Below are 13,286 nucleotides of genomic sequence, written 5' to 3' on the forward strand. Positions count from 1 at the left end.
AATGACAATATTTGCCCTGTAACTCCGTGCTTTGCCTGCAAATACAGATGCATGAATTCTGTGCATTATTATTGGTACTTTGCAAAGGATTAGTGTTTTTTGAGTAAATGAACTGCAGTGGAGAGGCTTTTGTAACCTTTGTGCAGCTTTACCTAAGCATGTTTTATGTGTTTAGGAAAAGTGAAGCTTGCATTTTCTTTTGTTGTGGGTCATTTGCTCTGGGTATTATTGCTTATTTTGGGATTACTGTCTTGTGTTAACATGAATTATGTGTCTGTTGGTTGAGAATGGAACAAGAACAAATGGATTTATTGTGTTTTTTTTATATTATATATTTTATCATTGTTAACTTATATGATATATTTTTTATAGTTTATATTGATATCTATAACTGCATTATGTATTTTCATATGAAAGTTGATGGTAAATATGCGAGTGTTACTATATATAAGTAATTTTTTCAGTTGGATTTTCTTAATGATTACTATTTAGTGAGACAGTTCTTTTGTTAGTGAAGAGAATATAAGCTTCCCTGAATTGGCCTGGTGTCCTTTTTCAGTCTGATTCACTTGTTTGATGGGAGAGAGTTGGAAAGAAAATGCTTTTAGACATTAGACAAAGTTTTTGGATGATGCCTCTGAAATGCCAATGCTTCCCTGCACTTCCTAACTTCAGTGCTTGGCCCTCCTTGGTCCGTTGCTGCAGATGTCTACTTTGTGTATGGAAAGTTTTACTTCCTTTTTCTTTTCTTCTTCTCCTTCGTCTTTTTCTTATTATTAGAAGCAGTTTCAGTGACATAGATCTCATGAACGACTTCTTTGTTCTACTATGTAAATTGAAAACCTTTTATGCTGTCTGTTGTTCAGGTTGGTGAAGGGCGAGCACTCTATAACCTGGGCAACGTGTACCATGCTCAAGGGAAGCACCTGGGCCGCATTGGGCCCCAAGAGCCGGGTGGATTTAGCGATGAAGTCAAACACTGTCTTCAGAAAGCAGTGGAATATTATGCGTAAGTAGCACCTCTGCAGATTTCTCCTCAGGATAGTCATTTCCTCCTTTTCTTTGTTTTTTCTTTATTTAGAAATAAATTTTTAAATTATTTTTTGGTTTTATTGTTCTGTTTGGTTTTATTACTTGGTGCTAGCAGTTTAGGTAGTGCACATTGGGGACCAACAAGTTTTGACAGAGCAGCATGAAGGGGAAAAAAGTACAGAAAACAGCTATATAAGCAGTATCAGGGAACAGTGGTATGTTTAACTTAATTAAATCTGCAATTTTGATGATTGCTTCAGTATGTTGAGCAGTTCAAGGACTCCAAGGAGATTAGTGGTTTACAATTACAGTTTTAAGTCTGAAGAGTTAGGTGTGTGGTTGGCTTGGGGGAGGACAGAAGCAGATCTGCCACTGACTTCATCTTTGGATTAGAGGCTCTTAAATTTATAGGGTTTTATATTATTATATGTTAAAAAGAGAAGTCGAAGATATTGCTGTCATGATGGTTATCATTATCTTCATCATCATCATCATCAAGATTCTTATTTTATCATGGCTGTTGTTATTACTATATGACTGTTATTATCATTATCGTCATTATACTTATAGTGCTAACCTACGTTTGATGGAGGAGCTGTCTGACCGCTCAGCCCAGGGGAGGGCATGTGGTAATCTTGGGAACACTCACTACCTCCTGGGAAATTTTACTCAGGCGATTGGATATCATAATGAGGTGAGGATGCAGTCTGCAAATATCATACTTGAAAATGATTTACTCATGCCTGCATATACATTCATAAACATATGCAAGCAATATGTGCATACACAAATAACTCTGTGGATGTTCATAAATACCCTATCATAGATGGCTATACTCTGCACTGTCCAGTAGAGGTTCTTTAGACAGTAATCTTAACAGTGATATCCCTAATATTTTCCTTGTGGCCCTTGCCAGAGATTAACAATCGCAAAAGAGTTTGGAGACAAGGCAGCAGAGAGGAGAGCGCACAGTAACCTAGGAAATGCTCACATATTTCTTGGGGAGTTCGAGACTGCAGCGGAGCATTACAAGTGAGCCACTCGCTTTCCACTCTTTCACTATTGTACATTTCTGATTCTCTCATTACATTGCAGAAGGCATGGTTAATGAATATGATTGATTCTTGTTGTTCTTTTCTGGAAGGCTTTTAGTCACAAGTTTCCTTAACTATTTTATTTATAGTAGTTTTCAATATTCTTACGGGAAATAATACTCTGGAAAAGTGAAGATGACCTTATTCCATACAGGAGGAAAATACCCTAACGGAGTTGCCTTTTTCAGAAAAACCTTACAACTCGCCCAAGAGCTTAGTGACCGTGCCGTGGAGGCCCAAGCCTGTTATTCGTTAGGCAATACGTACACGTTATTACGTGACTATCCCATGGCGATCCATTACCACCTGCGGCACCTGGCTATCGCACAGGAATTAAATGACAAAGTGGGAGAAGGACGAGCTTGTTGGAGTTTAGGGAATGCATACTCAGCTACTAATGCCCATGAGAAAGCCCTTCAGTATGCCAATAGACATTTAGACATATCCAAAGAGGTATGAAATTAATTTATTTGCTGAGAGTTTCTTTGTCCAATTAATATGTATATTCTCATTACTGCATTTAATTTTTTTCTTCTAGTGTGCACAGGCCAACTTAAGAAGTAAATAACTTGCATCCCAGATTTAAAAACTGAACCTAAAGTCTCATGCCTAACTCAGATGCACTTAATTGTTTGCAAGTGGTTGATTTAAACACTAGGCACCTGTGCAAATGACCATCTTTGCATGGCAAATCCTGCCCTGACGTACCTCACGTGCACCTCCAGATTGGGGACAAAACAGGCCAGGCAGCAGCACAGATGAACCTCACAGACATTAGGAAGGTTTTGGGGCTTCCTCCAACAACCAATGACACGTCAGAGTCGGCAGACGATGCCAAGTCGCGCACACGTAGGAAGTCCATGGAGAACATGGATCTCCTGAAGGTAGTTCTGCCCTCTCCCTTCTCTCCCTTGAGTAATCCTCCCCCTTCCCGCATGGCATGGGATCATGGTTGTGGTTTCAGTTCGTATTTTTCCCTTTTTATAGATATTTACATAAATATACATATATAATCAGTGATTCTGAACGTTTGCTGGTTTTTGCATGTGTTAATAGTTGGGATGTTCAAATTTAAAAGTTTTAAAGCACAAAATTTATATATTTTTTAAATTGTTTGTTGAGATTGGCATTACTATAGTTTGAAGTTGCATGCAATTTTCTGTTCGTTTGATCTTGAAAAATGTCTGATGTAGGATTAAGATTTATTTTCAATATCTTAAGGTTTGAATGATCAGGTGAAGCAACTTTAGATATAGGAATTACAACCATTATAGTCAGAAAACCTTATTTTATCTTCATTTAGTAGGAGTGTAAGGGAAAATTGTTAGCAAAATTCATTTTTATCTATTTTAAATTGCTTTTTTGGTAAGTATATGCATCATTATGAAAGCCACTGAATCTATGAACAGCTGTTGTTATAGAATTTAGACAGAATATTATTTGTAACTGTTTTGTCCATTGAACTCTAAAAAGTATAGAGTACAAGCTTAGACAGTAGAATGTTTTATGTAATTCCAGTTGTAGAAATTAGGCTATATGTTTTGCAGAGCAGTAATTTTTCTTTGCCTCCATAAAATTTCCTGATAACAGGAATCAGTGTTTTACCTGAAAATGTATTTATTTTGATTTGCAAAGTACATCTGCTTTTTTGTGTAGGCTCACACTGGTATCTCAATCTCCTTTTTTAGTAATTCCTTCATCCTTCTGCCCCCCCTTCCTATAATTTCTCTCTCTCTCTCTCTCTCTCTCTCTCTCTCTCTCTCTCTTCTCTCTCTCTCTCTCTCTCCTCTCTCTCTCTCTCTCTCTCTCTCTCTCCCTCCCTCTCTCTCTCTTTCTCTCTCTCTCTCTCTCTCTCTCTCATTTGGTTTCTCTTTCTGTTTTTCTCTTTTTCACCTCCTCTCTCCCTCTACAGCTCCCTCTCCCTGACTCCCCAATCTCACCCTCGCCCTTACCTTTACTCTTACTCTTACCGTCAGCCTCTCCTTTACTCTTTCTCATACCATCACCCTCACCTTCACCTTTTTCCCTCTACTACTCATCTTGCTGTCCATTTTTTTCTGCTCCTGTCTCTTCGTGCCCTTTCTATTGATTTTAAGCACAGCTGTCTCTGATTCTGATTGAGCTTCGGAAATGCCTAAAAGTGGGGTTGAAAAGCTACTGCTCTGCCACGCTTGGCCCAGACTTGTTCCAGGGCAACTTCTCGGCCCAGCGACTTGTGTCAGTGTAAACTAGTTCTGGCGAGCACTGCCCTCCAGTCCTAGCTCTTAAGAGGAGTCCTTGGGGGCATTTCAGATGACGCCGGATGCCAAAGGCGTCCTTCGGAAATACCAGAGCGAAGACGCCGGTATTGGCTCCCTGTCCTCAGATGACTCTCACCCTGTTAATGGTCCTTCCTACACAGCTAGTCCCCATGCTGATAAAAATGTGCGTGTCCATCCGTAGTAGGTAACTCCTTAGTCCAAAGAATGACACAGGTGTTTGTCCCAGCACTCACTCACTCACCCTGTCAATAGAGTTATGTCCCTGTGAAATATTCCTAGTTGTATGTGAGAGTCTTGTGTGGTGTCCTTTCTCTCACCCTCTCCCTTAGATATACAGAGCGTCATCCTAGCTTATCATGTGTGACGAATTGTTTTTGCTTAACCCTTTCGGGATGGAATACAGCCACTGATGTTTTCAGGTATGTGTGCACATAGGATAAAAATGTCAAAAGTTGTCCAACAGAAATTTCCATATTTTTCTATATTATAAATATCCAAAGTAGAAAGACCTGAAATGAAATGGTTGTGTATTGAAGTAGACAAAAAAATAGCTTTTCTCCCATCCTGTGTGCACAGAAATGTCTGAATTTAGCTCTCCATTAGGGATAAAATCCCAAATGTGAGATGCTGTGTGTGAAGTTTCATTGTGTGATTACCAGCATGAAAGAGATAAATTAATAACTTTTTTATGAGTGAAACAATTTAATGAATGTCATTTGTTCACAGAAACTAAATGGAAAATATTAATAATTAACTCATTACTATATTTTATGTATTGTATTATTTTTTTGAAGTAGGTTTTGGTTTATATCAAACTTGGGATTTGTTGCTGATCCTCCACCATTTGCTCGTTTCCTGCTTGTGTGCATGAGGAGGGACAGGCATCTGGAACATTGGTTTTATTTTGACAGTGATTTCTTAATTTAATTCAGGTTCTGAAAATGTTATTTGTTATATCTTTGACATTGTTGTTACTGCTATTATTATTATTGTGGTTTTTGTTATTATTATTATTATTATTATTATTATTATTATTATTACTATTATTATTACTATCATTATTATTATTTTTATCATCATTATTATGGTCACCATCATCGATCGATAACCTCAATAATTAGCACTTACAAACTTTCATTTGATTTCATGAAACGTTCCTGTTGCATTCTCAAATGCCACTGCCACTCTTTTTGGCTTGGATTTTGGCCCTGCCCTCCTTCCTGAACTTATTCCCGGAGTTTTGGTTTAGGAGTAGAAGCTTGTTAGAAGCCCACACATTGGAACCCAATAGTTCCTGAGGTTGAGTGGTCAGCTTGGGTTGTCATGTTGGCATGATTATAAAGAAGCGAAATGGTGCCTTGGCTGTGCTTGTAGTGTGATTGCTCAATAGATGAATTGCTAATGCATAAGGAATTGCTTTTACATTTGTTTTTCCAGTATTAGAAAGAAATGCATGAAAATCATGAGTATTACTGTAGTTAAAGAAAATACAAAATGACTTCAATGTTTTTAATAAATATGTGTACCTTGAGGTTGATGTAAATGTAGACTCGGACAAGCTGAAAAGGTATGAAATTGTGCTATTTACTTGTTTGAATGAGAGAGTGCAAGGAAGGAAGGGAAAAGGGAAAGCAGAGAAAGGGAGAAAAGAATGAGTGAGTGAAGTTTTATATTTTAAGTGAGGTAATAGTTACTGTAGCAATTAAGTGCAGTAAATGTATTTCAGGGCGTTTTTAACTAATGGAGCTTTATATTAACAGACATCAGTGAATGAGGAGTCGAGCATGGATGAAGACAGTTTCTTTGAGCTCCTCTCCAGGTTCCAGAGCAAGCGCATGGACGACCAGAGGTGCACGCTTTCCATCGACAGCAACAAGGAAAACCAGCCAGAGCAAGTGCATCAGCCGGTTGTGCCCCGGAGGGAGGGTGGGTCGGTGTCGTCCACGGGCTCCACCAACGGCACAACAACTCCCTCTGATAGTGGTGCAAGTGAGTCCTTCCTCTGCATTTCACCTTGTGGGAAAGATATATGTGTTGGCTTACCTTTGTTGTCTTTGCTGTTGCTTTCTTCTCTGCTTTGTCTGTCTTCTGTGTTTAGCACTGTCAGTTATTGGATCTGTGTTTGACTTTGTCTCTTATTGGATCTGTTTTTGACACCATGTTAGTAAAACATTCATCTCAGTACTGGGACCCTTTCATCTTTCCACAGCCTAGCTTATTTTTAGAATTTTGATATAAATAAAAAAGATAATAATAAAATTATTATTATATATATAAAATCAGCACACATTATATAAACACACAAAGTATTGTAGAGATTGTGATGCAGGGAGGAAAGTGTAATGTAGTGAGAGGAGAGGGAAGTACATGGTGGCTGTAGCAGTCGGAGGAGGTAGGAGACACACAACGTGTCTGGATACACATGGACAGGTTACACTTGATGGAAATGGCTGAGGGTTTATTTGCATTAAGCTCTTATTCTGAATAATGAATGAAGAGATTAGTTTAAATAGATATAGTAATGCCTTTTGTCAAACACATATGCCCAGACATGTCTGGCATCTATAGGTTGAATTTATTTAGCTTTAGGAGGGGAGAAGGAAAGTTTGGCTAGTCCATTTGGCTAGTGATTTTATGGGGTTAAGTTGTTTCCATACTTAACAAATATTTTTTGTATCAACTTCGTGTTGAAGGAGTTGATACAAATTTTACCATGAGAGCTTTCAGACATTAAGCCAAGAAGGGTCACTGTGATTTAATTGTTGAATCAGTTATTGATAGATGCAGATAATGTGACTTGTTACAGTAAAGGATAGTTTCAGAAGAGAACTTTTCTTGTTTTGAGGCCTTGATATATTTTATTATCCAGTTTCTTGTAAGAAAGAGGGTTGCATTCAGGAATATTAGGGCTTGTGGCAGTTGCAGGTAATTCTCGAAATGTATTACCCTTGAGGGCGGCCTTACGATGTTTATAAATACATATACATATATTTTTCTTGAACAGTTGAAAAATATCCAATCAGTTTATTAGGACAAGAAAGGTGCCTCTAATATTAATGTATTAGCCTCTAATTTCTTTGATACTTTGAGAGGTCATTGTGTCATATGTTGTCACTGGCACAGAAAATGTTTTTTACCCCTGGCTTTTGACTTTCATGTCTTGACTTGTGGGTGTCACACGCTGTGTTAATAAATCTTCAGCATGCGGTGTCCAGTTCTTTGGCATGTGAGCAGTATTTTCTAATAGTTTATATCCTTCTGAAGACATTCTTTAGATAGAGTAATGGGTTTTGGTCTCACTTTTTCTTCCCAAATTCATTTCTTCTCCATGATTAGGGTAACTTACTGTTAAGTTGGAGTGAAGTTTGTAGCAAAGTTATTTCCAGTTCAGTTTACTGCTGTTTATATATAAGTTTTTCTTCTTAGATGTTAAAATCTCTTCCTCACAATTTCATTCTAACTGTTTTAAGCTGATCTCTAGAAGTTCACAGTAACTTACGATGTAGAATCTAGAATTTTTTGTAAGTTTTAAAAGTAATGATGTTCTTACTTACATCACTTCACCTGCAAGGAGTGGAGCTTCCGCCTCCGAATCGTGGTAAGCAAAGAGAGAGAGAAAAAATGTAAAGTAGAGATCTGTGCTGTTCCTATTTAATGTAGTTCTTGTAGTACTGTAAAAAAAAATGAATAAGTAGCTTACAAACGTGTATTAATTACAGCTGCTTGAAACTTTCTCAGCTCTGGTCCTAGTACATGATGTTGAGTTTGCTCCTAGCCTGCCTATCACAAAGAAGAGTTGTTTTGTGTTGGTTCCTCATGCTCATTAATCTTCTAGATAACTGTGGTGTGTTGGAGGAGTTGATGGAGAGCATTGCGGGAATGCAGAGCCGGCGGATGGATGAGCAGAGAGCTTCGTTACCTCAGCTCCCTGGCTTGAACAACCAGCATGCCATTCTGCAGCGCCTGTCCGTTGCAGCCAGTGATTCCACCCCATTGCCTGACGACAACTTCTTTGACATGCTGATGAGATGTCAGGTGAGGGAGAGGGAGTCTTTGAGCATTGGAATGGTGCTTTGTTTTTGGTTTATGCACACACCACTCTTCTTCAGATATTTTATTAGTGAGAGCAATAAAGAAAGCACATGGCTCAAAAATTTCAGTCTGTTGGGAGTATGTGAGTGGGTGTGTGAATGAGTGAGAGAGTGAGAGTGTATAGTGTATCTTGAATCTTTTATGGAAATACTACCTATGTTTTAATGTTACTCAGATTTACAAATCTGCTAAAGAAGTTTTTAAAAAATTGTACAGGGAAGAGTAGACTTGCCTGCTTATTTTGTTTTATTGATTTTTATTTATTTATGCATCATCATCAATCATCTTCATTCCCCAGTGAACCTGTTTTACATTTCATGCTTAAAACTCCAGCGAAAGTGAAAGGGATCAGAACGGCAGGACTGCACTGGTAAGAGACGTAAAGGAAGAGCCAGAACTGTACCCCTCTCCTGCTGCAGTAGTCAACCAAAGAGGCCCAAGAACCTCGTTTGATACCCTCCCTTTATAATTATTGACAGTGTCTCTAACCTTGACCAACAGCTGCTCTGCAAAGCGTATTATCTCACGTCTTAAGAGGTCTTCTCATTGACTGATCCCTCCCTTCCCTTTCAGCAGAAAACCCCATCAGTATGACCCCAGTACCTTAAGTCCAAAAAGGCCGCGACTTCAACTCGCCTCTAAAATAAGATGACTTTTCTCATGCTTTTGTGTGTGGTTTTTGGTTTTTAGTTTGGAAAAGATGAAATGTCATTTGCTTCCATCATGCAAAGTTAAGCGCTTGCATACAGGGTACATGTAACTGTGCAGGGTCCATGAAAAAGACTTTTTTAATTCTGTATTTTGCCTTATAAGAATAGTGAGCATTGATGACGGGAGGCCAAGAATGTGTCTATTTGTTATTTATTGACATTATTTTGGATGGGAAAGCTGTTGAAAAATTAATGGTTAGTTGATACACACATAATATTGTAGAAGCTGTCTGTGAAAAGTTAAAAGAAAAGTTAGTGTTTCCAGTCAACATTAGATGCATAGGTAGATGACATGAGTGAAGACAGATTTATGTTAGAGGAGAGTTCTTTGTACATCTAACCTATACAACATCAGTAACAACATTGCCTTCCACATCTTTTAAGATACTACAGCTAGTGATTTTTGTATGAAAAAGGTGACATCATAAGAACATAATTCCATTGCCAATGAAGTTCAGAACACAGTGCTTTGTGAGGAATTCAGTTGTCATTTTGCTGTTACTTGTTTGTACATCATAGAGGGAATAGATAGGTATAGCTCCAGGCACCTCCATACCTATAACACACTTCAGGTCTGCATTTGCAGTCTGTTGTTTATTTTCCACAGCATTTGCACAGGGAATATGGATAAGGGGCAGTGACATTCCATTCCTTAGGTTTCCTGACATGTCTTGAACCCAGAGAGTTGTTAGAAATAACATCTTTTAATGAGGGAAGAAGGTATATTAAGTTGTCCTTAACCTCGATTTGCCATGAATTTGCTAATCTTTTTTGAAATGTATTGTTGTGGGAGTGACATTGCTGATGATTGGAAATTTCAGTGGCACTGAAAGCTAGACCTGATACCTAATGTCTGTGATCCAGTACATTGAATAAGGCTTCAGTTTGCTCTTGCAGTGATTGGAAATCGTATTTACTTATATATGCTGGAAAGAGTGTGAGACATTATACATATATTTGTCAGTTTGTTTATTTATCTTCAAGAAAAAGAAAAGAAATTTTCAGTATCGGAGTGTTCATTAACTTAGAATCCCATCCATGAAGATGCTGTTTGAGAAGATGACAGACAGCGACAGTAAAAGCACAGACCTCAATGCCAGTAAAAGCTTTCATCCCATGGAATAAGAGCATTGTCTCCTCTCTCCCCCAGGGCTCGCGCATCGAGGACCAGCGCAGCTCCCTTCCAAATGAAGGTCATCTCACCCACTCAGCCCCCACTGTGCCTGACGATGACTTCTTCTCCCTCATCATGCGGTTCCAGTCGGGCCGGTTGGAGGATCAGCGGTCCACAATGCCCCTGGAGGCTACACGCAACAGCACACACCCAACGGCAGATGAGGAGGAGGCCCCAGCCAATGGCCAGAGTACAGGGGCCAAGGATGGCCTAGTCAGCAGACTGGTCAAAGGCAGAAAGTGAGAGGAGCTTGTAGATTATGGGAATACAGTATTTTTTAGGTATTTTTGACAATGTGTATGAATTCAGAAGGCGTCTTTGAGCACATGATTTCTCTCCGAGGTGTGCTTGGGTCAGTCATATTTACCTGACATATTTATGTGTAATGTTAAATACTTATGAAGAGTTGAATTCTATTATATCAAGGATAAATGTAGAATAAATGAATCTGGTAAAGTATAATTATCATTATGATTACATGGAAAGATTGATGATTATTAAATGTAAGATAAGATGAAGATTAAAGTTTTCCAAAACCCAAACTTATTATTAAAGATGATAACACACACACTCACTCACTCACTCACTCACTCACTCACTCACTGACACTCTCATTCTCACTCTCACTCTCACTCTCATTCTCATTCTCTCTCTCTCTCTCTCTCTCTCTCTCTCTCTCTCTCTCTCTCTCTCTCTCTCTCTCTCTCTCTCTCTCTCTCTCTCTCTCTCTCTCTCTCTCTCTCTCTCTCTCTCTCATGTACACTCAAAACATTCACATTTACTAAATGGTCCAAATGAAATGCCAACAAAAATGCCTATCTGTACATCTGTCCATTTTATTTAGACAGAGGTTTCATGAATATTGAATTTTGATGCTATTTGGTGCAGGAGTATAATGCCAAGGAGGAGAGGAAGGCCCGAGGGCTCACAATGCAGTCGTATCCCTTGAAAGACCTGTGACAATCCCATAGAGTGTAAGATTATAAAAGCGTCTTTTCTGGTGTCGCATTCCAGACATTACTTCAAATGAGTTGGTTTTATCCCTTGCTGTATGTAGAATATTATTATTATTATTATTATTATTATTATTATTATTATTATTATTATTATTATTATTATTATTATTATTTTTTTTTTTTTTTTTTTTTTTTTTTTTTTTTTTTTTTTTTTTTTTTTTTTTTACAATGGGACAAAATGGATGCTATTATTAAAAAGGAGCATTGGCCTTTGTTATATATTTTTGTAATGGTTTATATTAATTCTGTATAGAATTATCCAAGCTTTGTATTTCATCCCAGTGTTCATGAGTTAAGTCACCAAAGCAGTGATTGAAAATAGATATTACCCAGTAATTCTTGGTAGCTCTCTCTCTCTCTCTCTCTCTCTCTCTCTCTCTCTCTCTCTCTCTCTCTCTCTCTCTCTCTCTCTCCCTAATAATGTATATGTATTTATATGCATCTTTGTGTGTATGTACATATATACATTTTGATTATTGTTTTTTCAATGCTGCCTTCTTCCAACTAAACCCAGAATATTTCCCTGCTCACCATCCAAGCTTTAAACCTTAGACAAGGAGGATTTGCAGTCTCTTCAAAGCCAAGTGTTTCCTCCGCGTGCAGCAGAAGGTTCGCTTTCATATGTTAGCATATCATACCTCTGTGTATCCTCGGTGTCTTTGAGCATCTCATTGTGCACACATGTGATCTTCAGTTGTGGTGTGACCAACAACATACTTTTAACGTTTTCTGTCACTAACCAAGTGTGTTTATTTGTTTACTTTTTATTTTTTATTTTATTTTTTTTTTTTTTATAAGATCAAGGATAATCATCATTTTCATGTGTAATGATGTATATCATTATTATTATTATCATTATTATAGCTATGATCTTTACTGGTTTTATAAGAATGAGAATTGTAAGGTTGTAATAATAATAAGGATAATCATAATAGTTATTACTTATTGTTATTATTATTTCTTTTTTCATCATTATTATTATTATCATCGTCAACAGCAGAAGCATTGTTATTGTTTTTACTTTTTTTTATGATAATTATTACTGTTTTTATTGGCATAACATCATTCTAATCCTTATTTTTAATGCAGTTTTGACCAGTTATTATTCACTATGATCTTGAAATACCAGTATGTAGGTATACCTTTGTTAATTTCTTGTGGTTATACGTCTCTTCTTAAGCCAGCAAAAGTACTGACATGAACATTGTAAATATAGGAGCGTACCTTCCCAAAAATACTTAGAGGAGCCTGTTATGATCATTGTACACATGCAGTTCTTTAGTTCAGTGTCCAAGAAATGGAACATGATATTGCTTAAGGTTGAAATGAGCTGTTATTTTGATAAACCTAAGGGTATTGATGCACATATAGATACAGACACATTCACATGCACACACATAATACACATGCACACATATAATACACATTCACGCACAAAACAGCAGCATTTCCACAAATCTCCTATCGATAAGTGCATGTTAACGATCTCAAAATTCTTGTAAAATGTTTTCAGCAGACTCCAGGGAGCGAATAGCAAGTTGAGCTCATTATTGGCCTTGGAGTTTGGAATTACCTTTGAGCAAGCAATTTAGATTACATGGGAGTTGAGGCATTTCAGACCCAGTTAGTCAATGAAGGATATACTGAATTATATTAAATTATGAAGATTTCAATAAATTTTGAGGTTATTGAAGGGACAGGTATTGCCAGTTTATGTACAGTTATTTACAGTTTATTTTTGTATAGAGATTATAACCTTCAACGACATTTTCACTATTGTTCTTGTTCATTTGAGAGCTTTTACTTTCTTTTCCTGTCTGAACTTGAAACAATTGAAAGAAGTCAGTTTAAAGCAAATATGAAGTTACAGTTTTAACTTTTGAAATCTTAGCAGAATTGTCATGGTA

General features: G+C 37.4%; 1 protein-coding gene across 2 annotated transcripts in view; it reads left to right on the plus strand.

Annotated features, from left to right (window-relative positions):
• Window positions 1-10,819, plus strand: part of LOC119599344 (G-protein-signaling modulator 2-like) — a 17,450-nt gene extending 6,631 nt beyond the window's left edge. The window contains exons 3-10 of one of the 2 annotated variants that reach the window (XM_037949101.1): window positions 867-1,009; window positions 1,603-1,726; window positions 1,949-2,064; window positions 2,315-2,579; window positions 2,852-3,010; window positions 6,148-6,376; window positions 8,223-8,422; window positions 10,340-10,819. In XM_037949101.1, the coding sequence (XP_037805029.1) occupies window positions 867-1,009; window positions 1,603-1,726; window positions 1,949-2,064; window positions 2,315-2,579; window positions 2,852-3,010; window positions 6,148-6,376; window positions 8,223-8,422; window positions 10,340-10,606 (1,503 nt within the window). In that variant the 3' untranslated portion in view covers window positions 10,607-10,819. The remainder of the gene's footprint in view (window positions 1-866; window positions 1,010-1,602; window positions 1,727-1,948; window positions 2,065-2,314; window positions 2,580-2,851; window positions 3,011-6,147; window positions 6,377-8,222; window positions 8,423-10,339) is intronic. The other variant, XM_037949102.1, reaches the window with a different exon arrangement.
• The last annotated feature ends 2,467 nt before the right edge of the window (window positions 10,820-13,286 follow it).

This window comes from Penaeus monodon, chromosome 42 (assembly GCF_015228065.2).
Source record: "Penaeus monodon isolate SGIC_2016 chromosome 42, NSTDA_Pmon_1, whole genome shotgun sequence".
Lineage (NCBI taxonomy): Eukaryota > Metazoa > Arthropoda > Malacostraca > Decapoda > Penaeidae > Penaeus > Penaeus monodon.